Source organism: Patagioenas fasciata, chromosome 10 (assembly GCF_037038585.1).
Source record: "Patagioenas fasciata isolate bPatFas1 chromosome 10, bPatFas1.hap1, whole genome shotgun sequence".
Taxonomy (NCBI): domain Eukaryota; kingdom Metazoa; phylum Chordata; class Aves; order Columbiformes; family Columbidae; genus Patagioenas; species Patagioenas fasciata.
In genome coordinates this window covers 9,079,486-9,105,955 of record NC_092529.1, presented here as the reverse complement: position 1 = coordinate 9,105,955, position 26,470 = coordinate 9,079,486, and the positions used below count along the sequence as shown (strand labels likewise).

Here is a 26,470-nt window from a genome sequence, read left to right as displayed (position 1 = left end):
AAAAAAAAAAAGAAAAAATTTATCCTATCAGTAAATCTTCTATGAGCCCGGTTTCTTAAACAGAGAGGAATATTGCTGGTGACACTGGATTCCTGCAGTGGGACCAGACTGAGTCACTACCGTTGTGGGCAGCTGTGTGTGTCCATGCTTGATAATTTAACTACTAAAGGCCATTGCTTTCCACTTGGAAGATTCTGCTACAGCGTTTAATTTGCAGGTCAGGCTCTGTTCTTTGAGGATGATCATATTTTTATTTTCTAGGTGGATCGCTTCATGTTTGAAGGCATGGAGATCCCACTGGTCCCATCCTGTGCAGTCTTCATCACGATGAACCCAGGGTATGCTGGGCGCACTGAACTGCCCGATAACCTGAAGGTAAGGAGGGCAGACGACAGACAGAAAGTGGAGTGGTGGTACAGGTGCTCCATGCTAACTAGACCACCAGTGTGTTTGTGACAAGGATTGGGAAGTGATGCTTTTGGAAAGTTTCTAGTATCATTTTGAGATTTGAATCACATCTATAAGCAAACAGCACTCCTCAGATTGCAGTCTGCAGGGATGCTGCCCTGACAGGTGCCAGGGACACTCATGGTGTGTCCTCTGAACAGTCTGGGAGAGATGCTCAGCCTTTTCAGTTTGCTGGACAAAGCAAGAAACAATAGTGTTTTGATCTTGTGTTGGACCTGTATGTTTCAGGCTCTCTTTCGTCCTGTGGCCATGATGGTCCCGGATTACTCCATGATTGCTGAGATCTCACTCTACTCCTTTGGGTTTAATGAAGCCAAAGTCCTTGCGAAGAAGATCACCACAACATTCAAACTATTGTCAGAGCAGCTCAGCAGCCAGGTAGATGTGATAATGTGCATGAATGTTGTTTAAATGTGAGGCTTCCCTACCCTAGACACAAAGTACCTGGATGCTTCTCTTGGTGCCTTGTCATAGTGTATCGCAAAAAGGTCACAATATCCATTTGTCATCTACCTCCTGTTTTTCTAATCCTCATTTCTCCTCCTGAGGGTGGATTTGCATTCACCCTCAGTCCTAGTTAGGATTAGAATGGCAGGACAACTGAGCGAAGCAGCTCTGCCTGCTTCTCCCTCAATCTTGTATTTTTCTTCATCCAGTTATTCTTGTCTTCTTCGCCCATAGTCTGTACAGCTGAGAACTAGTTAGTTGTTGGAAAGGTCCCAAGAGCAGACTTCGATGAAGGAGCAGTTGTTCTGAAAGAACTCTCTGTTCTGAGAGGGTTGTTCTCTCATTTTTCTTTTCTTACCTGCTGAGTGCATGCATAGGTTCACTCTGTTTAGCTAGTGCTCCTGGATCTGATGATGTTGTTTCCTCTGTGCCTGTTCCAGGACCACTATGACTTTGGGATGAGAGCTGTGAAGACTGTCATCTCAACAGCTGGCAACCTCAAAAGAGAGAATCCTACTATGGATGAGGTAAATGTGCTTCTGCTTCACACTGTTGCCACGTAAGAGAGGCAGCATCTTTGAAGTTCTGAGTTCTTAAATCTTTGCAGGAGCTGATCTGCCTGCGGGCTATCAGGGATGCCAACATACCCAAATTCCTGCAGGACGACCTCAGGCTCTTCAGGGGTATTGTCTCAGATTTATTTCCCAAGATCAAAGAAGAGCCTGTTGATTACGGTATCCTGGAGAAAGCCATTCGCAAATCCTGCATCAAAGAGAATCTGAAGGATGTCGATGGTGAGGGGAAAGGCCCTCCACAAGCTCCCCCTGGGCCTGGGCTGTTAGTCCAGCACCCTGCGCTATGAAAGAGAGAGCTGGTCCCAGGCCCTCTCCGCATCATCTTCCTTTACAGGCTTTGTGACTAAGTGCATCCAGCTCTATGAAACCACTGTGGTTCGTCATGGCCTTATGCTAGTGGGGCCAACAGGCTCTGGGAAGACAAAGGTATGGTTGAGATACTGTACTGGCCCCTGCAAACCACCTATTGATGCAGAGGGTTGAGGTTCATGGAAGACTTGTGCTCCAGTATTTCCAGCTTCTCTGAGACAGAAGTCAGGGGACCAAGGTGCTGCCTTTTAGCACTGATTTATAGCCATAGGGAAGTATATTAATATCTCATTCTTTTGAGTTGGGAGATTAGACTGAGGCTTATTAGATGTGCTACAAATTTCTAAGACTGAGACATACTTTGACATCTTGAGATTCTTCAGACCTCTTGCATAGATGATCTAACTTCCTCCCCCTGCATCTGGATTATTTTATTTCTGTTAATACAGCCAGGCATCTCCTTACCATGACATTATCCTTCACTGTGTCTCCTTTCTCGCTGCCTTTTGAATACAGTTGCTGTGAGAGCGAGTGGCTTTGTCGTTACGGAGCCATGGCAGCTAACTCTCTTGCGCTCCTGCTTTTGCAGTGCTATGAGGTGCTGGCAGCTGCAATGACGTCACTGAAAGGTCAGCCTGCAGCCAGCGGTGGGAATTACGAGGCTGTCCGCTACTTTGTGCTGAATCCCAAATCCATCACAATGGGCCAGCTTTATGGAGAATTCAACTTGCTAACGCATGAGTGGTAAAGTACAAAACCTGCTTTCCTTCCTTCCAGACGGGAAACGTTTTTCTTCTGGTCTTGAGCGTCTTCTCTTCAAGGCTGGGAACAGTTTAGGATAGAAGCATAAAACCAGAAGCGATCAATTCCTTATCCTCAGCAAGCCACAATAGCCAGTCACAGCGATTTAAGCTGACATCTTTTATTGTGCGCTTGGCCCGGCTGCCAGCACATGCCCAGACAGTTACTGCAGCTCCGCTGGCAGCATTAGCTGCATAACAAGAAATAATTCAATTGCTTGGGAGCACATGCCCCTGCTCTAAGATACAGCAGCTTAAAACCACTTGTTTTGCTTCTGAAGAAAAGTGACCTCTGTACTGTGCACTTGAATTGTTCTGTATAAATACACTGGTGGCCTTGAATGATGAGGGATGACTTTCAGGCATAAAGGGGCATTTCATTCCAGTTACCAGGGCTCCTGCTTGCTTCTGTGGTTTGGAAGCAAGAGCCAATAGCCTGTTTGCCCTCTTGACAGCCAAGTCCTACTGTGTGTGTTTCCATATGTGACCTGAAGTTGACTTTGCAGCTCACTTTATCCAGAAGCTAAGGTGTGAGAAGTGGTGTGAATCTCCCTTTGGCTCTGTCACCCACCACGTGCTTGGGGACAAAGCTAAAAACTGTGTTCTGTAAAACCAGCTAAACTAAATAAATATGAAACTAACCACCCTCTAGGAAAGGTTCAAGCAAATAAACATTACTGATGCTGAGACCCAGAGCTTCCCAGCCTGGGCTCTGGTGTGTCTTTACCGAAAGACCTTTTATAGAATATTCCAGTTAAGTTTGACAGTTTATTTTTTTATTTAAGTCTACCTAGGGGCAGTACACAGGCATGTCAACATGACGAAAAGAAAAGTACAGCAGCCATGTAAAGTGTATTTACAGACAAATCCATCAGTTTTAATCAGCTGAGCTTTAGAACAGACTGTTTTCCTTCGGTTTCAGTAACAATACCCTGGCATTCACTAGCACTATGAAATAACAAATAATTATTTAATAATGGGAGTGGAGTCCAGGGCCTGAACAGAAATTGCACTGCAGGTTTCCACATGCAGATTAAGTTCTTTCTGTCAATGGTCAGCATTCCTTGTGTGTCTGCTCTCTTGTTCACCAGCTCCAGCACCACCCGAGTTCATAGGCAGCTGAGCATGGGGAACTTAAGTTATAAAGAGGGTCATACTTTTATGTTGGATTCACCCTCCTAACCTAGAGTTACTCAGCTGAAGCATCTGAACTAGCAGAGTACTTGTCCTGAGTCTCTCTTTGCACTTGGTGGAGAAAAGGAGGCACCTCTAGAGAGCTGGTAACCCACCTATAGCCTGAGTGGATGCTCGCAAGGCCTCTTTGCTTTTCACTGAGGACAGAGATGTGAAAGGGAAACTTGGAATTTTAGAGTTAAATGACATGAAGTCCAGATCCTAATGTCAGAAGAAATTGTCTCATGATGCCACTCAGGCTTAGGTGTATGTCTCAGTAAAAGAAAGAGATGGACCTTTATGCATCTCATCAAGAAGTGAGGCACAGGTATCCTTGGACACATGAACCAGAGTAAGATTCTGGCTCTGTTGCCTTATATGGTGGAAACTTTGCCATTGATTTCAGCAAAACCAGAATGAGCCAAGCCCTGCCTTCCTCCTGCGTTCCAGGACAGATGGGATCCTTTCCTCACTCATCCGACAGGGAGCTGCAGCCACTGACACCATCAAGAAGTGGTACATGTTTGATGGGCCAGTTGATGCTTTGTGGATTGAGAACATGAACACGGTGCTGGATGACAATAAGAAGCTGTGTCTCAGCTCGGGGGAAATCATCAAGATGACAGAGGTAACTCATACCTCCCACTTTTGCTGCCTGTTTTCCTTCCTTCCTCCTGGAGCAGAATTGCCTTTGACTTTCTACTTGATGCCTGTGATGGGATTGTTTGGAAATTGGTGTCTCAGTGACAGCCGTGTGTTGGCCAGACCTCTGTGGTGCTGCACAAACACAATAAAAAGAGGGCTGCTGTAACAAAGGGAAAGATTTCAGCTTCACCAAATTATACTGAAAGATATATCAGAAGAGATCAAGTCCTTATCCTCCTTTCTCTCCTTTTGCAATTTCCAGAGCATGACCATGATGTTTGAAGTCCAGGATCTGGCTGTTGCTTCCCCCGCCACAGTGTCCCGCTGTGGCATGGTTTACCTGGAACCCAGCATCTTGGGGCTGGAGCCCTTCATCGAGTGCTGGCTGCAAAAAATCCCAAGCATCATAGAGCCCTTCTCAAAGCAGCTAGCATCTCTCTTCAAGAGGTTCCTCAAGGTGAGTTACTATGCCGTTCCAGCCTTTCCATGGCTTGGAGCTTGTCAGCTCAGATATCAGCCAGCCCAGACTTGTCAAGGCCTGGATTTAAATGCCATTGTGGGAACACTCCAGACTACCAGTATACAAACCATCCTGTGAATTTCCTGGGTTTAAAAGATCACTGATCACTACAGATGTGACTTAGTCTTGTTGGTGATTATTGTTTATTTTATTTCCTTTTAAAATTATCTTCTGGACAAAGTCATCCCTTGTGCAAAGGCATTGCTTAAAGTACAGTTATTCCAGGGGAAAAGTTGTAAGAGCAGGTCTGGTCATTTCTGCTCATCTCCTGAGCCACTATTTTAATTAATAGCCCAGAGCTGCAAAGTAAAGGTCATAGAATCATAGCACAGTTTGGGTTGGAAGGGACCTTCAAAGCTTATCCAGTGCCACCCCTGTCATGATCAGGGACATCTTCACCCAGATCAGGTTGCTTAGAGCCCCGTCCAGCTTGGCCTGGGATGTCTCCAGGGGTGGGGCATCTATCCCTGAACACAAAGAAAGATCTGAAGGGAGCAAACCATTTAACAGCAGCGGTGGCACAAGATGCACGTCACTGTTGCACAGAACCAAAAGGCAGACCTAGAGGTTTCTTGCGGCTAAGCCTGAACCAAGTTGTTTGACTTACTTTTCTCAGTCAATACGCTGGTACTCAGGATGCAGCATTCTCAGTCATACTCTCCCTGCTAGCTGTAGCTTGCAGGGAAGTGAAAAGAAACCGGAACCCTGGAAGGTAAAAGCAAAGTCAGGTGTGTTGGATGGTGACAGTGAGCTGTTCCTTCCTCTCCTTACAGGATGCCATCGGCTTTGTCCGGCGGTTTGTGAAGGAGATAACAGCCTCAACAGACAGTAACCTCACAAGGAGCCTCCTCATGCTCTTGGAATGTTTGTTTCAGCCTTTCATTCCCAGTGAGGTAGGATTTTGCTGCTGTCACTTGTGTGCACCTGTAACTCTTAAGGGCAGTAAGTCATGCAGAGGGTTAGTCACTGCAGAACAAAATGTTGGTGCAGAAAGGTCAGACTGTAGTTCATCTACATGGCAGAAGGCAATACAGCATCCTGCCAAGCACAGGCAAACCCGGAAGGACTATGCTTTGCCCACTGAAAGATAAACTCCCTGCCTACGAGGCTGGAAGGAAGAAGTTCACTTTTATTTGTAGCAGAGAGAATTTTAAAATTTTCTACTGAATTTTCTACTGAAAGCAAAGATCAGATCTAAGCAGTGATGCACTTCAGATTGCAAGTCTTTTGAGAATTGGTATTGAAGAGGGCTGGACAATTTTCAAATTTAAAAACCAAGGACTACATTCTTCTCCAAGCTTCTGTTGAGTGACATTAGTTCATCAAGGGGAGTCTCACAAGTACACCAATGAAACAGCAAGCTTTAATCCACAGAATGCATTAAGAAGGCCTGTGAAAAACTGGCTAGAAAAAGCTACGTAGAAGCCAAGCAAAATTATGAGCGATTAAGAAGAGTCTGTTTTTTGTGTACCTTAACTATGCCTGAGAATTTTACTTCTGCTCTTGTCTGGTTCCCAGGGAGTTAGGCGGATTCCCCAGGAGAAGATAGCTCGTATTGGAGAGCTGATTGAACCCTGGTTTATATTTGCCTTGATCTGGAGCGTAGGTGCTACTGGAGACTCCCAAGGTCGCACGGCCTTCAGCTTGTGGCTGAGGGAGAAGATGGCAAAGGAAAAGGTGAGTAAAGGAAAAGCAGATCCTCTCTTAGTATAGAGGAACCGGTAATGAGAAAAGGGTATCAGAACTGTTTGAATGTTTGGAGGCTTCGGATGGGCTGCTTCTTGGGATCTGGTGTAACAGGTCTGCTTCAAACTTCAAGGCCCCCCCGGAGCTGGAAGATCTGGGAGAGAGACCTGACGCCCCTGCCTGGGCAGCATCCCATTAGTAAACTCTTCCTTGCAGTAGGGCAGATCCTCCTGTGAATTCACGGTGGCAGCCAAGTTCACCCCAGCTTTATTCCCACAGATCCAGTTACTTTTCCCAGAAGACGGACTGGTTTATGACTATAAACTGTATGATGCTGGGCTTAGCAGTCCTGAAGAAGATCTGGATGAGGAGGTTATTAAGGAGGTAAAATATTTCACTTTCAACCACAAGCCGGGAAATTTGCAGGGGGGGATCAGGAAGCAACAGAGTCCTGCCAGATTTGGTAGGGTTTTCTCATCAAGGGTAAATAAGAAAGGGCTATAGAAACCAAGTGAGAATGTTTAAAGTGAAGTGAAGCTTTTCATTGAAGGAAGAAGGCAGTTTCTTGCCCTCAGGGTTATGAAGGAGATCTTTTGAATCTGAGCCAAAGGCTGGTCAGTTCAGACCTGAGTGCCTCTGCCAGTGCTCAGGAAAGTGAGAAGGCTCTACTAGTGTGGCTGCTGGAGGAGGACAGAGAGAAGCTCAGATGGAAAGGTCTGCCTGTGTTAGAAAGCAATGCACAGCTCAAGAGCTGTGTGCAGCAGTCTGGAGGAGGAGCAAGGCAGACAAATACACCATCTTTTTCACAGGGGATAGCAGAGCAGTAGGGCGTGCAAGGCCCATCTGACTGACAGTCACCCGGCCCTTGACTGAAAGACAGAAAAAAAAAAAAAAGGAGGAAAAATGCTTCCCCTTCCTGAAATTGGAGTCAGAGCTAAGTAAAGAGCCCTACATGAGCGTCAGATGCTCAGCAGAAGCTGCCAGTATTGACTCTGTGGGAAGGCCACATGGGGTGGTCAGGAATCCACATTTTCTCAGTGTTCTCCAGCACATCCCTGACAAAAACCTCTATCTCACTTGTGTAGTGGGCTCTGTGAGGTTAGTCTGTGCCTTCATTCCAGCACATGTCATCCATGTCTTGTACAATTGCAAAACGTCCATGTGACACTGAATGCAACACAGGCAATGGCACCAGACATGAAGAAAGGATGCAAGCTAAGCCCTCTTTGTCCTCTGCTGTGGGGACACTCACAGGGTGGGTCAGCTTAGGAAGGAATTTCCATTCTTGGAAAGATCACAAGTGCTCCATCACCCTTTGATCCCAGTTCTCAAACAGAAGGCAGAGATGTTGCTGCTGGGGCAATGATCTCTAACTCTTGAGCTACCACCTTCCCAAAGGAAGTGAGTCAGGCACTCACAGCATTGCTGTGCAGAAAGGTAGGGATGACAAGAATAGACAGGGGGTCTGGCAAACTCAATTTCTCATCAGAATCTGAACTACTACATAAGCAACTGTGATGGTGAAAACTCAGCAGAAATACTGGTTTTGTATTCCCATAGGGGACAGATGCAACCACCCCCTCTAAACACTCCTATACTTTTCAGGTGTGCTGGGAGCCGTGGCTGGACCCTACAGCAAAGTTCACCATGGTTCCTGATACCAACTTCTGTGACATTATTGTGCCCACGATGAACACAGTCCGAATGGCCCACTTGCTGGGGCTTTTGCTCACCAACCGTAAGCCAGTACGTGCCCAATCTTGTCTTTGATTTTTTTATTCAAACTTGTTCTCTTCAACAGGAGCACCTTTTCTTCTCCCAGTGCAGTCAGAACCTAACAGCTACCTGATACTTTGAGATTACTTCCCACTCTCATGGGTTTTTAATTCTCTACTCAAAAGGTGTGACTGAGCAACAGGAGTTCTCCATTCAGTCCGCAGGCACCATGCCAGTGCCCCAAAGGGATATCAACACTCAGTTGTTCAACCAAAATGCATCGATTGCTGGATAGCCCATCACCATCACTCTTTACCTGTTCCCTGTGGTTCCACTGAATACTTCTCTGGTTGAATTCCCTCCACGTCAAGAGATCTGTTACCTTGAACAGATGTCCTTACTGAAGCAGTGAGCCTTCTGGCCTCCCCCAGCCTTTGAATGCCTAAGTGAGGAGTAACCTGCATTTCCTGCAGCAAATGTCAGAGGGCTGGGAAATGCAGACTGTCTGCTTGTGCTTCTAGGTTCTCTGCATTGGCCCCACTGGCACAGGGAAGACTCTCACAATTACAGACAAGCTTTTGAAGAACTTGCCTCCCAGATACGTCACCCACTTCCTGATGTTTTCGGCACGCACCTCTGCCAACCAAACCCAGGATCTCATTGACAGCAAACTGGATAAGAGGCAAGTTTCCTTTCTGTGTTTGCAAAGACAGTATCCCTGAGCTCAGTGTTTCTATCAACTTGGCAAGTTAGTTTCATGCAAGACCTGAAGAGGCCCCAAGTACATACAGCTGTGGGAAACAGATAGGAAACACGACAAATCTGAGCTGGGCTTGTGGGAGCCAGTAATAACCTGATACAGTGGCAAGAAAGTAAGAAGGATTAGTGGGGGTCTGTAAAAGTTGCTCCAATTCTAGTTATTCCAGAAATACTATGTTTCACAGCGCAGGTGTTTACAAATCCTGGTGCGGGATCTTTATAAAAACTAATGAGGGGAGAACATGTGGCTGCTGACCCCCAGTTCCACCCCTCATGGTTAGCAGCTTCCCATTTTCCTCCCTGGTCAGCTGCTGGTTTGAAGTTTCCAAAAGATTTACAGGCTCAAGCTTTGCTTTTATTTGCACCTGTATATTCATTGATACTGTGCATTAGTAGACAAAACTTCACTCGTGTTTGGAAAGAAGCCAGTGCCTCAAATATTGTGCTGGAACAAAGGCCCATATAAAGGGGTATATGGAGTGTAAGTGCAAGCATGGCTGAAACTGCTGGCTCAGGAAGCCTCTGGAGAACAAACAGCTTTTGCGTCAAGGTAGGAGTTACACTGCAACAGGAGTTTTCCTGTGTCCTTATGTGGCTTCTGTCCTTACAGGCGAAAGGGTGTGTTCGGGCCTCCAGTTGGGCGGTACTTCATATTTTTTATTGATGACTTGAACATGCCTATGTTGGAGACATACGGTGCTCAGCCACCCATCGAGCTGCTGCGGCAATGGATGGACCATGGGGGCTGGTATGACAGGAAACAGATCGGTACGACCCAAATTATTTGCCCAGTACTCATGGCAAAAGTTGGCCTGTTGATAGATGTGCACACCTGCTGTGGAGATGTGTGGGCAAGGGGTTTTAGCTACAACTTGACATTAATTCCTGATTTTCCACTCTTCAAGGTACCTTTAAGAAGCTGGTAGATATTAATTTTGTCTGTGCCATGGGACCTCCTGGAGGAGGAAGGAATGCTGTCACCCCACGCTTCACCCGCCACTTCAACTACCTCTCCTTCACAGAGATGGAAGACAGCAGCAAGAAGGCTATCTTCTCCACCATCCTTGGCTGCTGGATGGGTACGTTCTGCAGACAACTGCCACCTTCTCCTCATGTTACAAGTCAACCCAATTATAATAGAGGTTGGAAGGGGAGGGATTAATACTGATGCTCTGATAAAAGTGTTGGAAACTGGAACTTGCTTTAGGTTTTTTAAAGATGCTTTTTGAAAAGTGTTGTTTGACTCATAGCAACTGTCTCAGGGCCAAACTCTGCTGGTGCAAATCAGCAAACTTCAGCTTTGGCTCTCACAGTTTCATAAGGTGTTCCATAGCCTAGGCCTCTCAAAGAGGATTTTGTTTGTGATGAGTGTTGCATATATTCTTCACCTCAGCAAGTAAAGTGGTAACTCAGGGTTTTTGTCTTCTTCTAGATGGACTCCTAGGAGAAAGAAGTCACAGAGAGCCAGTGCGTAAGTAAGAGCAGAAAGATGAGAGTGAGAGACTGTGAACAGAACAAGCTGAGGGGCACAGCATGGCGTAGCTTACCTGTGGTTTCGGCAGACAGACACTTGCCCAGACAACAGCCTTCTGTGGAAGCACAGCCTTCTGTTACTCTCCATCTGCTGCAGCCTGTGGACAGCTGAGCAGGGAGGCTCTAAGCGTGGTGCTGCAGCCACCCAGAAAAAAGGGTTCATTTGGAATTAAATGAGTGCTCTTATATTTGACAGGGTGGGAATTTAGGATCATCTTTCCAAATGTGCCCTCATCTGCAAATCTGCTGGTAGGAGAATAGCGAGCTATGAGAAAAGCAAAGCTGAGCTCTCTGAGTGCTTGCAATATTCACAGTCATCAGTACCTGACTATGAGCTCAGGGGCACACTGAAGCAACTAGCCGTATTTTTAAAAAAGAAGGTTGGAAATAACGCAAAAAAAAAAAGAAGTATAAAATGCTAGGGTGTCTCCTCTTCCCTTGAGGTGCATGAAGTCTTAACACTGCAGAATTGTTGTGATGTGTTCTCTTCCCACATTTGCTTCCCTTGGGTTGGAAACCCATTGGCAAACTGTCCACTGCAGTGAACCAGTGCTTGGTCAGGTCCCCATGCAGTCTCTGCATAAGAAAGCAGAAGAAAAGTATGTTCTTGGCCAAGTTCTAGTGACACCTCTGACACTCAGTGCCACCCATCTGCACTGGTAGGACCTTCTCAACCCAGAGTCACCATCTTGGCATCCTCTCCACCTTTCTCTGTCTCTGCAGCAGAAGCAGTTGCAATCAAAGACTTGAATGAACCCTTGGTTGATGCCACTATTGGTGTGTATTTGACCATCACATCCCAGCTGCTGCCTACACCAGCAAAATCACATTACACCTTCAACCTGAGAGACCTCTCCAAGGTGTTCCAGGGCATGCTCATGGCGGAGCCTAGCAAGGTGGAGGTGAGTCCTCCCATCAGCACAGCTGTGCACCCCAGGGAAGACCAGAATAGTTCCAGTTCAAGCCTCATTGACAGGCCTGCAAACAGGCCTCAATTGCTTGTTGAAGCTACATTTTGGTACAGTTCAATGAGCATGGTGGCCTTCTCTTTGGCAATATTGCCAAGTACCCGTAGCAAAGAGACCCTCCCACCACCACCCCAGCCCTTCCTTGGTGTGGAAGCAGATGAGTGGCCACAGGAAGTCAATACGACACAGCCTGTCCGTTCAGGGCTGAATGGAGCCATAGGGGACCAGACAGGGGACCATGTGGGGACAGAGGCATTGTCCTGTTACCAACTTGTAGCAATGGCATCTTGTGGCCCTTCGACTCTCCTGAGGACCTGGCTCTGGCTCCAGCCTAGCCAGTAGGGATTGACTTATCACAGCAAATACTTTGGACCCTAGTTCTGTGCTACACCTGGATGAAAGGAATGAAAGGATCCTTCAAAAAAAACATAAGAACTTCTGGAAACAGTAAAAAATAAATCAAACTGGGGGAAGATAAGGACAAACAACATGAAATTTAAATCTCTTATAGAAAGCCTGACATATGGACAAATAAAGGGGGGATTAGCTGAAGCTGTAATGAACTCTCTGCAAAGCAGCTGTTTTGACAGGGGTTGTTTTTGAGAGGAGAAGGGAATGCAGCTTCCTCCACCCAGTTTTCTCCGCTCCAGTTGCTACTAGCAGGAGTAGAACTGGCTTCATGCCGGGCAGGAACCAGCTTTCCTGACAGTCAAGCTCTTAATACTTCTCTACTTCTCTCATGGGGGTGTTTTGCTGGTATTTCCTACCAGAACAAACTGCAGCTGCTGAGACTGTGGTACCACGAGAGCTGCAGGGTCTTCTGTGATCGCCTGGTCAGCAAGGAGGACCGGACCTGGTTTGACAACCTGATGAAGAGTATGATGGAGGATTTTGACACCACTTTTGAGGAGGTTGTCCCCTCCAAGCCAGTTCTGTTTGGGGACTTCATGGAGCCAGATGCCATTGTCAAACAGTATGAAGCAATCGAAAGCCAGGAAAAGGTAAGGACCCAGGGAATCATGATGATATGAGCTATGTTTACATCTTCCAAGTCTTCTGCAAACAAAAGAGGACAGTTAATGGTAACTATGGGGCTGGTTGAATTGAAGGTGTCTGGAATCACACATCCTGTCAGGGCTCTCCTGTGAAATCCTACCTCAGATATGGATGTTAACTGCATTTGGTGTGACGGGAGGTGGAGGTGGAACGAGCTATCTCTGCATTGCCATCCTGGGGGCAGCCTGCTATGCCAAATCTCCCAAGTGAGCTGCACTTGGGACTGAAAAGTGAAACTTACTGGAAAGAAATGGCACATTACCCCCAAACAATACTACTTTTGCCATTAAAGACTTCACAATTGACCTTTACAAGTAATTAATGTTACTGCCAGATTCCCTGTTGGAGAAGATACTGTGAGGACATTGGTAGTGATAATTAAGCAAAGGCAATGAGCAGTGCATTTTGTGCTCATTATCAGAAACAGGTGATTATCCTGTTGTCTCTCCTTTTGTGATAGCTGCGTGGCAGGGACTGGTAATTAACTGAGCTTTCCAGTCTCTTGCACAAAGTGGGTAGGCCTGTCCCTCATCGAGGTGAGCAGGGCTGAGGCAACCAGGCTCACCAAACCACTGTACCGTCCTCTGGTGCGCGCAGGACTCGGCACTGTAGGAATTCCAGCTACGTTGCTTGCCAGGGTTCACAGTGAGATTGCTAAATGGGTAGGACCAAATCCCACATGTCTTCATACTTCATCTCATGCTCTGGCCTGAGGGTGCTGTTGAAGGGTAGGCGGAAAGGATGCCCTGGAAAGGACAGGAGAGACTGTTCCTATGCTGTTCGGTGCAATGGTTGGACTGGGAGGACAGCGTGCTCCTCTGCTCATCCACAGCCAGCGGGGTTTTCTTCCAGCACCTGCCCTTTCCAGCCAGGATCCTGACCACGGGATGCAGCAGCAGGCACTGGTCAGCCATAGAGTGAGGAAGCTCTCCCAGAGGAAGGCCCTGGAACAGCATGGGTCAGGCCACCACAAGTTATTTGATTTTTAACTATGCCTTGCTGTTTCTCTGGACAAACAGCACTGTTAAGAGCAGCAGACCTTAGTCACTTGCCTGAGTTAGTTTAAGGTCACTGTTCAGCAGCTCCTGCCACCACCACTCGCTGAATTCAACCCAGTTCCTCTAAGAGCATGGAACAAGGACACCCATCACCTCCTCACCAGCTGCTGCTCCCAGGCCCTGCTGAGCACCCGGCTCTGCCCTCCTGCTTTTCACTGGTAGCCACAATTGACTGTTTGTGCCCACAGCTGAAGGCGGTGATTGAGGATTACCTGGAGGAGTACAATCAAAGCAACACCCTAGAGCTGAAGCTTGTGCTCTTCATGGATGCAATACAGCACATCTGCCGAATCAGCCGGATCCTGCGGCAGGCTCCAGGGAATGCTCTTCTCCTGGGTGTTGGGGGAAGTGGGAGACAGTCTCTCACCAGGTTGGCATCTCATATGTAAGTAATGTGCTCCCGTGCATATATTGTGCAGCAGAATCTCTTTTCCTGCCCTTCCTGCTAATTGTTACACATTTTACTGGTTGCTGACTCTTCAGAGTTCTCAAGAACTAGGACTTAGTTAACATGCACATCTACACTAGAAAAATCTTTCCTGGGAGCTGGGCAGTAGGAATGCAAAGACAGGAGTTACTAGTGACAAGTGATCAAGTGACACTGGTAGCCTGGCAAGTAGGACCCATGAGTCTTGAGAGCCAAGAGGACTCAAGGGGGAAACATGAAGGGCCAGGGACCTAGGCTGGAAGCAAATTCTTCCAGCTCTTAATATGTGGTGTCATCCTGGGAAATGCAACCACGGTTCCCAGGGGCACCAGCCTCTGGGGGCAGCATCACAAAAAGCCCATGTTCAGTTGCTGTCTGCACACTGAGGCACTGGGCTCAAGAAGCGCTGTGACTCTGTGAGCTCATGCAGTTGTAATTCTCCTGGTTTCTAGCTCAGGTATCTCTGCTTTGAGTAGAACATGCTCTTGGGTTGATGGCTGAACATACATAAGGACAGATGTGTGCTCAGGACTCATTGCAGGAAAAGAACTTGCTTGAGACCTTTCCCCCTGAGTCCACAACACATACTCAGGACAGATGAAAGAGGAGATTTTAATTTGATGTAACTCCATAGGCTTTTCTTCCCTTTAGGGCAGATTATGAGTGTTTCCAGATCGAACTGTCCAAAAATTACGGCATGACCGAATGGCGAGATGACGTGAGGAAGATCATGATGAAGGCAGGCATTCAAAGTCTGCCCAAGACATTCCTGTTTGTAGACACACAGGTACAACAGCATTAGCATGGTGGACTCCATCTAAAAAGGACTCAGAAACACCTCTCCAAGCTCAATAAATCCCCATAAAGAGGGTTGAGAATCTTGGTACAAACCAGGTACAACTTGTATTTCTTTAGTAGCCCACCTTCATCATCTTATAAAAAAGCTGCAGGGAAACTAAAGGTGGAGCATCTGTTGCTAGAGGGACTGTAGAGCTGTGTGTGAGTGGACTGATTCTTGTGTTGCTCAGGAAAGCCTCTTTCTGCTCCATCCAAGGGTTTGGTGGGATGAAAACTTTCAGACCCAGATGCCTGAAGCTAAGCACTATGCTGAACACTGATGCTAGAAGTCCTAAATAGTGTAATTCTCTTTCTTTTCAAAGATACCAGTAGATTTAGGGCCTTATGCCTGCTGGTTCCACAGGATAATGTTGGCTTGTTACTGTAAACTGTGACTTGCTAATGACTAGGCCAACTTCTGGAATTCATGGTTATGTTCCCCACAGGCTTTTTCACTGCCTTCATTAGCACAGGAATGAAGCTCCTTCTGGCAGTGCCCTAAGCAGCAAGATGAGCATCTGTCAAATGCTGCTTATTCTTGCATCCTCGTGCCTGCAGTGAGAAGCATATCTGGGAGAAGGAGGGCGTGGGAGGGTGCATTTACTCAAGTAGATGGATGCTGTGTATTTCTGATTTACCAAAGGTGGAGAAGTGAGTGTAGCTCTGCAGGGAGATCATCCCACAGACTCTGACACATCCCTACAATTGCTCTCGTCTCCTACATTGATGAGCTTTAACCTAATAGCAGAGTGTTCTGTGCTGGAAGAATGAAGACCAAGAGCAACCTGGTGCCTGGGATCTGGTTGCAGAGTCGCTGCAAGTCAGCGAGCGAGGCCGTGAGTGCAATTTGTGTGTAAGGAGATAGTGAATGAGCAGAAGGAGACTTGTTCTCAGACACACACCCCAGCCCTGAACTGGCTGAACATGGCTGTTCCATTGGAAATGCTGGGCAAGGTCAGAATATGCATTACTGGATCTGCGAGATCACAGAAGTGATTTCTTATAACAGAGGCTGAGGGCTAGATTTATCTAGAAGTGATCCCCGTGGCATGTGGAGACATGACTATCTTATGACTTAAGAAATGCTTTTTCTTTTTTTCCTTCACTATCATCTACTTAGATAAAAAATGAATCGTTCCTTGAGGATATCAACAACCTGCTCAACTCGGGTGACATTCCCAACATTTACAGCCTCGATGATGAAGACAAGATCACGACAGCTATGAAGCCTGTTGTTCGAGATCTAGGACAGCAGCCCACCAAGGCAAATCTGATGGCTGCGTACACCAGACGGGTTTACAGCAATATGCACATGGTCCTGTGCATGAGGTACAGTTCAGGGATAGGACTCAACCCTGTCAATGTTAATTATTCCCTCCTTGACCTTCGCCTTGCATCACTTTGTTTCCAAGCCTCCTGACTTTGGAGGAGGAGTGAGGTTTGCATACCACCTTCCCATAAGACTGCAGACTGTTTTTTTACACTTTGCTGGTTTCAAGATAAAGTTTGAAAAGTTTAGGAAAATAATTATATGTGATCCAGATTAAATACAAGCTTCCTCCTCCTTCATGCACCATTGAACTGTTTGTTACAAAAATATCCTGCTTGAACTGGGAGCTCAGTTGCACCATGTTTACTCATTAATCTAGTGCACAGTCCATGAGCAGCTCACTTGCTTGTTTGCAGGAGGGCTGCTAAAAGATGCAAGGTGTTCTCAGTGCAAGTACCAACAGAAGAATTGGGGTCCTGATTTTGGTCTGGTAGTGCAATCTCTGTGTTCACCTGCTTAAACTAGACTTCAGGTCACTTTTCCTTCTTGCCCTTTAAGTGTTCTCCCTAGGGAGGGACCCAGAAAACATCATCCCACAACTATCTTAATAGTTCTAGTATATCCCCAGGACTTCCAAGGAGTGAGGTGCAACATGCACGGAACTTTCATTCCCTATTTCTCTCCCTCCTTTTTCCTCAGGTATATTCCCTTCCTGCTTCCTCTGTAAGAGTTCAGAATGGTTCTAGGGAAGTAGGAAAGCTGTTTTATCCTTGCATCTATAGATAGTTATAACATCTCTTTTCTGGATATCTTTCTCTCAGCCCTATTGGAGAAGTCTTCCGTGCACGCTTGAGACAGTTCCCCTCTCTTGTGAACTGCTGTACCATTGACTGGTTTAACAAGTGGCCTGCGGAAGCCCTGCAGTCTGTTGCCTCCTCCGTCTTGCAGGAGATCCCACATCTTGGTGCCAGTACTGAAGACATCAATGGGATGGTAGGTGCCACACACAACACGCAAAGCGCAGTTCTTGCGTGCAAAATGTGCCATGTCTCTAGATACACAGACAATGGGTACAGGACACACCTACAGAAAGGTCCTACCCTGTAGCAGAAGTGTTTCATGGTAGGGTCATTAAAATAGAGAACTGATTAGTTTTTGTATGCCTTGAAATGGCCGTGTCCATTTGTCACCCTGTCTCTCCGTGGCACTGAAGCTCTGCTGTGACTGTGTACTTCAGGCTTTCTGGACATGCATGCCCCTTGTGCTCTCTGTGGGCATCACACTGACTTGCCCACCACACATTCAGTACTGAATAAGATTGTTTCTTTCCTTTCACCTCATAGGTTCAAGTGTGTGTAGAAATCCATCAGAGCGTGGCAAAGAAGTGTCAGGTGTACCTAGCAGAGCTGGGCAGGCACAATTATGTCACTCCCAAGAGCTATCTTGAGTTCCTCAGCACCTTCAGTTCCCTGATTGGAAAGAAGAAACAGGAACTGAAGACAGCCAAGAAGAGGATGAAAGGGGGCCTGGACAAGGTTTGTCCCTCACACCCAGGAGAGGTTTGGACCCTCCCTTACCTGCTCTGAGCAGTGTATTTATAGCTGCAGAGATGCAGTGAGATGCCCTACACATCTCCTGTGTAACAGGAAAAAACTCATACTAAAGCAAATGAGAACTATGCCTTCTGCGAGGCCCGTCTTTCTGAAGGTCTGTAACAGCTCTAAAAGAATCATGGTCCCCAGTCTTTGGGGACCACAAACCTCTCAGGATGTTTCTTATTAACCTTTTAATGGAAAGCCCTATAACCACAACATTGTTCTGCTGGCTGATTGCCATGAGCTTACAAAGTAATGCCCATTGTCCAGGCATCGTTAGGCACTGCTGTTCACAAGCACAGCACCAGCTTGTTGCTTAAGCAGGAACCAGGGTGGTACCTGCTTTGTAGAGCCTGACCCTGGGCAGGGAGCAGCCCCCAGTGCAGCACAGCCCTTTCCTGGGGCTTTCCGTGGCTGCTGCCTGTGCTCTCACTCTGCTCTGCTCCCACAGCTCCTGCAAACAGCAGAGGATGTAGCAAGGATGCAGGAGGAGCTGGAGTCTGCCCGCCCTCTCCTGGCACAGGCAGCCAAGGACACAGAGGCAACGATGGAACAACTGCAGGTACCACTGCTGGACTGGTCGCCTGAGCAGCTCTAACCCCAGGCTCTTGTTGCCAAAAGGGGTCATTCCACCACATCCCATCCCATCCCCAGGGAACTGGTCCAGCAGCAGCCTGCCCCTGCTAGCCCAGGCCTCAGGGAACATCACATACAGTCACTTGTGCCAGTGCAGCAGAGGGAACTGTCCTCTGCTGGCTGTCACTTCCTTCCCTCTGCTGGCTGTCACTTCCTTCCCTCCTTCCTCCTTGTGTTCCTTCCTGCTTGTCTCCTACGGTGGGATGGCCAGACTGAGACAGAGAGAACAGACACTAACATAATACAGCTCTGCATGCAAAAAGGAAAGTGTCTGCAATCTCTCATCTTCCCACATAGTTTTGGAAAGGTGGCCTGATCCACTCTCAGAAAAAAAAAAAAAAAAAAAAAAAAAAGGCTATATTCCACATCCCCTTGACACCTCCTGGTAGAGTTTTAACCCTGGGATAGACAGAAGTGACAGTTTTAGAAACAAAACCCTCAACATATCTCCTTACTCCTACTCTTTGCACCCCTCTGCACCCTTTCCCTATGCTAAGAGGAAAAATGGGTAGAGCAGCTGATTCCTGCAGGACACAGGCACAGCCAGAACTGGAGCTTGTGGATGATCTTCACAGGCTGGCAAAACACTCTTACCAGTATGATGCAGAAAGGTGATCCTCTCCTGCAGCTAGGCCCCAGCATGTCTCTGCTGGAGGAAGATACATGACCTTCTAGGACAGCTGTAATTCTTACCTAGCAGCACTGAGCCAAGCCCAAGGGGTGCTGTGACTCCAGCACACTTCTGAGGCTGTCTGCGATGTTGCAGGTGGACACAGCTGTGGCTGAAAAGACAAGAACCGCTGTACAAGCTGAAGAGATGAAGGCCAACGCAAAAGCTCAGGCAGCTCAAGCCATTGCTGATGATGCTCAGAAGGACTTGGCTGAAGCCCTCCCAGCCCTGGATGCTGCTCTTGCTAGCCTGAGGAACCTCAAAAAAAATGATGTTACAGAGGTAACTGGGTCACAGGGGAAGGTGGTAGGAGCTGGGTCTGGTCCTGGACAGCCACTCACTTTGCAGCAATAACCCTTCTATAGGCTTGCAGCATTCTCAGCCTCTTGCAGCACCTCTGTCCATCCCCCAGAGCTCACACAGTGGGCAGCTGCCCATGCAGCTTCTCAGCTTCACAAGCAAAGAGTTTTGAAGGGCAGAGAGGCAGTAACGGGCTCCTCAGTGTTCCTACATGTTGTTTCCAAATTGTGCCCAAGAGGGTGTTGAGGGGAGCTCACCTCACAGTGCTTGTCCATGAGGGTCCGCAGTGCAACGCCAAGCATTGGTATGGATCTTGCAGCACGCTGTGTGAACCATCAGGCTCTTTTGAAAGGGAATTCACCACAGGCAGAGAAGAGGAAGGGGCAATGGCTGGTGGACTAACTTGAGGGAATACTGGCTTGAAATAGGACAATCAGAGAAAGGAGAGCAATTCTTGGCCTGGTGAGTGTTACAGCCTGTAGCCAAGAGAGATACTCAGCAAGTACAAAACTTTGTCACACAGCATGTAACAGCTATGGAGGGAAGGGACAGGCTTATTGCTCTGCATTTTTGAATAACAGACCTTTTTATTTCCCACAAAACATACAAAGCTCCTTTCCCCAACAGGTGGGGAAAGACACAGTGTCAGTCCTTTTGCCCCCAGCACCCTTCCTCTTGTAGAGCTGGCATGAAGAGTCTCCTGTCTATGCAAGGCTTCCAATGCCAACTCACAAGGTGCACTAATTTCTTACACACCATCTAACCGCTCCACCAGCTTCAGGAGACTCTTAACTTAAGGAATAAGCTCCCTGCTTCTTTTAAGCCCAGCTGCTGGGCCATGACCCAAGTAACCTGTCACAGGAGCCAGGACCACAGGAGTTTTTCCCTAGTCCAGGATTATGACCCAGCCCAACCAAAAGGGGACACCACATGGCAGGGAGCAAGCATCCATTTGACCTACTCCTTTTCATAGGGCTGCTCATTCATTGGTCCTTCAGAGAAAGCTGACGCCTGCTTCTCCAGCTCTTCCACCACCTCTCTCAGCCGATCCTCATTGCAGTAAAAATACACATAAAGGTTGTGCTCTGTCTGCAGGAGAGGGTTCTCCAGAGCACTGCGCTTGACCTTTAAGTCACTCCGGAGGTCTGCCAGCATTTGCCAGAGGTTGTCCTGCATGGTGCTCAGTTGCTGCATCAGCTTGGTAATCTCCTGAGGGGCAGAGCCCAAACACATGTGAACATGCAGAAAAAAGGGGACTTCCTCCCACCCATGGAACAGCTCAGCCCACCAGAAACAAACCACCCACCTGGCTCTGGCCTTCAGACACACCAGTCCAAGGAACAGTGGCAGCTTACTGGGCCAAGGCACCCCAATCTCTATGCTTAGTGTATGTGAAACATGGCGAGAATCACCTTTGTCCCTCAGCCAGCCACTGCCTCACTGGACGGCTTCTGGGACAAGGCAAGAATCGGGCCAGCTTCCTCTCCCTCTGTGGGCTGAGAGGCCATAAGTTCTGCCCCTGCACCCAGGGAGGATGGCACAGCAGGCTCCGGCTCCCAGTCGTGTGCCACCCAGCAAGGCCCAGTGCAGCAGTAGTGCTTGCTTACCGGAGAGGTGAGCTGCAGCTCGTTGGAGCTGTTGTACAGGAGCCCATAGAGCTCCTCTGTGAAGGTCTCCAGGTCAGGGAGCTGGGACATAGGAGCTGCCAGCTGTGCTTCCAGCACCCTCTGGTCCTGAACCAACTGGGACCACTGGGCTGCCAAGGTTTCATAGCTGCGGAAGAGCTGCTCCTTCCGATCTTGCCCCACCAGCATGTCCCAGAGCCTGCAGGAGGGGACAACCAGTCAGCGGTGTGAGCAGTGTGCCAGTGCTGAGGGGACATTGTACACTGTGGGACTGGGATGTAAGCAGCTGTGGTGCAACAAAGAGGGGACAGCTGCTCCTGGTGAGCAGCCCATGTCCTGAGGTCTGGTAACAGCAACATAAAGGACCAGGCTGGCTCAAGATCCAGTCAGGGACTCCTCGCTGGTGTACACCAGCACCAGCTGCTCCAGGGCTGTGCAGAGAGGACTGAAAAGCCTGTCAGTGCAGGACACCTAACCAGAGAAAGCCCTTGCTCCAAGGACTTTGTGCTTCCTTCTGGCCCAGCTCTCCTTCTCTTTGGCTAAACACTTGCCTATACAATCTTCACCTTCACATCCTAGGAAACCCTCTGTTCTGTGTACTCATTCCCTTCTCCAAGCCCATGCTTTGCTGCATCAGCCCTAGCCACCCAGGAAGAAGCAGATGCCATCTTCTGGGGAACTTCACGCCATCATGGAGTTGAGGTGGCTCTGCACTGGCAGAAGAGCACTGCTAGACTGCCTGGTAGCTTGAGTCTACTGCATGCCTCTTCCCTCCCCATGCCACCTCCTCCACATCTGTTTTGTTCCTCATGCATACACACACCCAGGCCCTTACCGTACAGCAGAGAGGTCTTTGGGGTCTATCCATATGCATGTACAACTCTTCTGGGAGGAGCTGGCATCTCTGAAGTATTGCTGCTGCTCCCGCAGCCTGGTCTGAGCTTCCCTCATAGCCATTGCCATCTCCCCCAGCTGAGCAGCCCTCTGGTCCAGCTGCTTTCTCTCCCTTTTCAGCTGCAGTTCCAGCAGTTCCAGGCGGCTGTGCTGGCTCACCAGCCATGCAGCCGCCTTCTGCTGCCTCCCCTCGATGTCCTGCAGATGGGCAGCTTCCAGGCTGAGCTGCCTCTGCAGGACGGGCAGGAGGGAGAGACAGGCCTCTGCCCTCAGCAGGGGTGGCAGCCGGTGGGTCAGGGTCTGCATGATGTCGCAGCGCTGGGCATGAAGCTGCTTCTGAAGCACAGCAGCCTGACGCAGGAGCTCTGCTTTGACGGCATGCTGTGCAGGGAGGTGACAAGACAGACTGGTGTCAGGGTGCATCGCTAGCTCTGCCAGCCCCTCCTGCCATGTCAGCTGTGCTCTGGCATTGGACAGGAGGGACTGCCACAGCACAGGCAAACCCTGCTGCAGGGGGTGGTGGAGGAAAGGGAACACTGGCCCTACCTGGTTCTCCTCAAGAGCTTCCAGAGTCCTCTCGACCGAATCCAGTGCAGCACAGCTGCCCTCCACTTTTGCTGACATGACAATAACCTCCCTCTGGGCACAGATACGCGCTTTCTCAATTTGGCTCAACTCCTTCCAGAAGCTGTCTTTGTCTTGCAGTAGCTCATCTCCATCAGTCCCAAAGCTTTTTGGCATCATTGTTTGCTTAGTGTCCATTGTCTCTGTGGCTTCTTGGCTGCCATCTCTCTCCTCATCATCCTCCATGCTCAATACCTCTCTCCCATTCCTACCCTCAGATAGCAGCTCTGCCCTCAGTCCTTGGACCAGCATTCCCTGGCTTGCTGGTGCCTCCAACCATGGTGTCTTTGCACACTCTTGATAAGGAACTCTACTTGTTCCTTCCAGTATTTCCCAGTCTGAGTCCACCTGTGTCCCAGCCTCCAGGCTTTCCTTCAGGCTGCTTTCTCCCTGTGCACTTGCTCCCTGAACATCTGGAGCCCAGACACTCCCTGGTAGGACCTGCTGGATGAACCTCTGAAACGCATCAGTGGCCTGTTGTTCTAGCTCCATGTAAGGGCCAAGATCCATCTCACACATAAGTGCTGGTGGTCGGCCCTTCCCCTCATACCACTCTGCCAGCTGCTTTGCAGCCTTGCTGATCTGGCACAGGACAGCACTGGTTTGGAAGATCTCCACTTGCAGGTCCACCTGAGCTTCCTTCAGGTCCTGCTGCACCACTCTCTCTTCCTCCTCCAAATACCTCAGCTCCTGCTGCAGGTTGGCTGTCAAAACCTGCAGCTTGTTGTGCCTCCAGAGCAGTCAGTCACGATAGTCCTTCAGCTCTTGAAGCTCCTGTCGCAGTGCCTGTTCATCCTCTGGTATCGTGCTTGGGAGCTGTGGCACCTGGAGGCACGTCTGCAACGCCTGCTCGAGGGCATCGCCTTCCAGGATGGGCTTGCCTGCAGCCAGCAGGGCCTCATAGGCTTCCACCTCGGTCGGGCTCAGCACGTTCTCCTCACTCACCGTGCGGCAGAACCAGTCAAGGAACTGCTTTGTCTGAGGGCAGTCAAAGAGCCAGTCAAAGTCCTTCTCACAGAGGCTGTCTGCGTGGGGGTAGAACAGCCTCAGCATCGCCACAAACTCTGCCCCTCTGTTGACTGTGTTCGATGGAGAGGCCTCAGAGTGTGCCTGGCTGAGCATGGCAAGGATGGTCAGCACTAGAAGGGAAAAATGAGCCATCCTTAAGGGTCCTGACACTCACAGCCATCTCAAGGGTTCTGCAGCAGCACTCCTAGCTGCCCACTTGAGGAGAGACTCAAGCAGTCCCTCCCCAAATGCTACAGAGCAGCTCATGGGCTGCAGCGTTGCTATGGTGGGGTACAAGAAAAACGAGAGCCTTCAGAGCAGGGGAGAAAGCCTGTCCTTACCGCCTTCCCATCCATCCTCCTCCCCAGGGCTGCACAGATCCAGCTCCTTTGCCAAGACATATTGTCTGCAAAACACACCTGGCTCAGCATTAGGGACAGCTTTTTCAGCCTACCTGTAGTTCACTCCATGCCCTTTCTGATAACCAGCTTTCCCTTCAGATGCCTCTGCCCTTCCTGCCTGTGCATTGCGTCCTCTAAATGTCCTGCCTCTGCTCCCCATCTCCCAAGGTCAGCTGAGGGACGAGCACCCTATCTCACCAAGAACCAAGCCAACCCACTGTCTCCATTTGTGTTTTGAAGGTACGAGCAATGCAGCGGCCTCCCCCTGGTGTGAAGTTGGTGATTGAAGCTGTCTGTATTATGAAAGAAGTCAAGCCCAAAAAGGTGCCAGGAGAAAAGCTTGGCACCAAGGTGGATGACTACTGGGAGCCAGGCAGGGGCCTTCTCCAGGATCCAGGGAAGTTCCTGGACAACCTGTTTAAGTACGACAAGGTAAGTGGTGGCAGAGGGAGACCAGGGCTCAGCTGTTGCCTCACAGAGATCCAAGACCTCTGAGACCCTCCTCGGTCAGATCTCTAGCACCGTCATCACCAATCTCCATTCTCTCCCACCATTCCTTGCAGGACAATATTCCAGAAACTGTGATCTCAGCCATCCAGCCCTACATTGACAATCCAGAGTTTCAGCCAGCTGCCATCGCCAAGGTCTCCAAAGCTTGCACCTCCATCTGCCAGTGGGTCCGTGCCATGCACAAGTACCACTTTGTAGCCAAGGCCGTGGAGCCCAAGCGGGTAAGAGGCAGCATGACCTGGTTGTGTTAGGGAACGCAGTACTAGCAGCCCCTTTCTGCAGAGTCACTGTGTTCTGCAGGTCAGGACACAATGTTCAGAGCAACACTTAGCAGCACCAAGGCCTTGAAACACATTGATATAACAAAGTAGAAAAATAAACAAACAAAAATTGGCTTAGAATGCTGGGACAGAAGTGATACCTTGTTCTTAGTGCCCAGTTCCAGGCTCAGCAGAAACTGCACTTACACAAGCATTTCCTCATCAGCCTTAATCCTTGCCTAACCATTTCTTTATTATTATTTTGGTGCAAGCAGAGGAACCTTTTTTTCCCCTTCACTAGTGGGCCACATACTGAGCTTGTGTAAGCTGGCACAGGCTCTAGGCTTTCAGGAGCTCTGCAGAAATGCCCTCCTTACCCTTACTTTTATTCCGGAGCTTGCAGAACATCCCCCTGGAGTTACACAGGTCAACCTTTGTCACAGGGGAGGATCTCAGTATCATCTAGTGCTTTTATGGAAAACCAACTCCAAGGTCTCTGGCTTTGGGGAAGAGCCTGGCCACACACACACAACATACCCACCACTTCCTTGTGCATCTCCACAGCGAGCCTGGCAGGAGGCAGAAGAGGACCTGCGTGCCACTCAGCAGGTCCTTGATGAGGCCAAGCAACGCCTGCAGGAGGTGGAAGATGGCATTGCCATGCTGCAAGACAAGTACAAGAACTGCATAGCCAAGAAGGAGGAGCTAGAGATGAAGTGTGAGCTGTGTCAACAGAGGCTGGTCCGCGCCGGTACGGTAAGGGACAGAGCTGAGTTCTGTCTGCTTACATGAGACAACCTGATTTCAGGTCAAAGAACGCAGTGGTGAAAACCTCTGTGTGCCTGCAACTCAAGACAATCCTAGGCTGGAGCTGCCTGGCCAGATCTTAGCAGCACAACAATACTGGGGAAGCTAAGCTAGCCAGGTACTGGTGTGAAAAGCTACTGTCCTCCTGTGCACAGCTTCTTCAGCCAGCTACAGGTGTGCAGGACAGCTGAGAGCAGCCCAGTAATCCCAGAATTAAGTGCTCACAGCTGGGGACAGAACTCAGGATATGACAGGGGCCACACTACACTACCTCTGGTCACCTGCAGCATTACCCAGGTCTAGGACACAGGATTAGACCACTAAGCAGCTCTCACATGTGCAACTTACCCCACAGCTCATAAACAGCCTGGCTGATGAGAAGGTGCGCTGGCAGGACACTGTTGAGAGCCTGGATTACAAGATCAACAACATCACTGGGGATGTGCTGGTTGCAGCTGGCTGCGTGGCTTACCTGGGCCCTTTCACAGTAAGTGCGCACTGCTCCCTGCAAGGGGCTTTCTCAGCTGCTCTGCTCCCCTGGCCTCTTGCTGCTGCTGGCCAGATCAGCTGGGAGAAAAAAAGAGGGCAAAAGGGTGCAAGGTCCCGCCTGGGTCTCTCTCTGTGTTTGTACCAGAGGCACAGAGGGTCCCATTTGAATGGAAATAGGAGGGTTTAGATGCTCACAGCAGACTAGCTGCAGCTAAAAGAAAGGATGCGACAGTGCTTCTCGTGGCAGGGGCAGTACCGCGTGGCACTGTGCGAGGAGTGGGTGAGGCAGGTGTCAGAAAACAACATTCCTCACACCGAGGAGCCGAACCTGATCAGCACCCTTGGAGACCCAGTGGAAATCCGCTCCTGGCAGGCAAGTTGCTGAAAAACCTGACACTTCAGGC

At 49.0% G+C, this 26,470-nt stretch overlaps 1 protein-coding gene and 1 pseudogene across 1 annotated transcript in view; one reads left to right on the top strand and one right to left on the bottom strand.

The window, feature by feature from the left end:
* The window catches only part of DNAH1 (dynein axonemal heavy chain 1), a 69,145-nt gene that overhangs the window by 32,442 nt on the left and 10,233 nt on the right, over nt 1–26,470 (top strand). Inside the window, exons 30-59 of the mRNA XM_071813074.1 lie at nt 262–375; nt 697–846; nt 1,356–1,442; nt 1,523–1,709; nt 1,825–1,916; nt 2,389–2,543; nt 4,223–4,400; nt 4,680–4,874; nt 5,711–5,830; nt 6,456–6,614; nt 6,903–7,007; nt 8,229–8,369; nt 8,861–9,021; nt 9,709–9,866; nt 10,004–10,177; nt 10,531–10,569; nt 11,355–11,533; nt 12,370–12,600; nt 13,902–14,098; nt 14,792–14,927; nt 16,098–16,306; nt 17,069–17,240; nt 17,591–17,782; nt 18,294–18,404; nt 19,245–19,430; nt 24,241–24,432; nt 24,564–24,731; nt 25,335–25,526; nt 25,933–26,064; nt 26,314–26,439. Of these exons, the coding sequence (XP_071669175.1) occupies nt 262–375; nt 697–846; nt 1,356–1,442; nt 1,523–1,709; nt 1,825–1,916; nt 2,389–2,543; nt 4,223–4,400; nt 4,680–4,874; nt 5,711–5,830; nt 6,456–6,614; nt 6,903–7,007; nt 8,229–8,369; nt 8,861–9,021; nt 9,709–9,866; nt 10,004–10,177; nt 10,531–10,569; nt 11,355–11,533; nt 12,370–12,600; nt 13,902–14,098; nt 14,792–14,927; nt 16,098–16,306; nt 17,069–17,240; nt 17,591–17,782; nt 18,294–18,404; nt 19,245–19,430; nt 24,241–24,432; nt 24,564–24,731; nt 25,335–25,526; nt 25,933–26,064; nt 26,314–26,439 (4,638 nt within the window). The remainder of the gene's footprint in view (nt 1–261; nt 376–696; nt 847–1,355; nt 1,443–1,522; nt 1,710–1,824; nt 1,917–2,388; nt 2,544–4,222; nt 4,401–4,679; nt 4,875–5,710; nt 5,831–6,455; nt 6,615–6,902; nt 7,008–8,228; nt 8,370–8,860; nt 9,022–9,708; nt 9,867–10,003; nt 10,178–10,530; nt 10,570–11,354; nt 11,534–12,369; nt 12,601–13,901; nt 14,099–14,791; nt 14,928–16,097; nt 16,307–17,068; nt 17,241–17,590; nt 17,783–18,293; nt 18,405–19,244; nt 19,431–24,240; nt 24,433–24,563; nt 24,732–25,334; nt 25,527–25,932; nt 26,065–26,313; nt 26,440–26,470) is intronic.
* On the bottom strand, nt 20,406–23,713 carry LOC136105693 (HAUS augmin-like complex subunit 3; annotated as a pseudogene).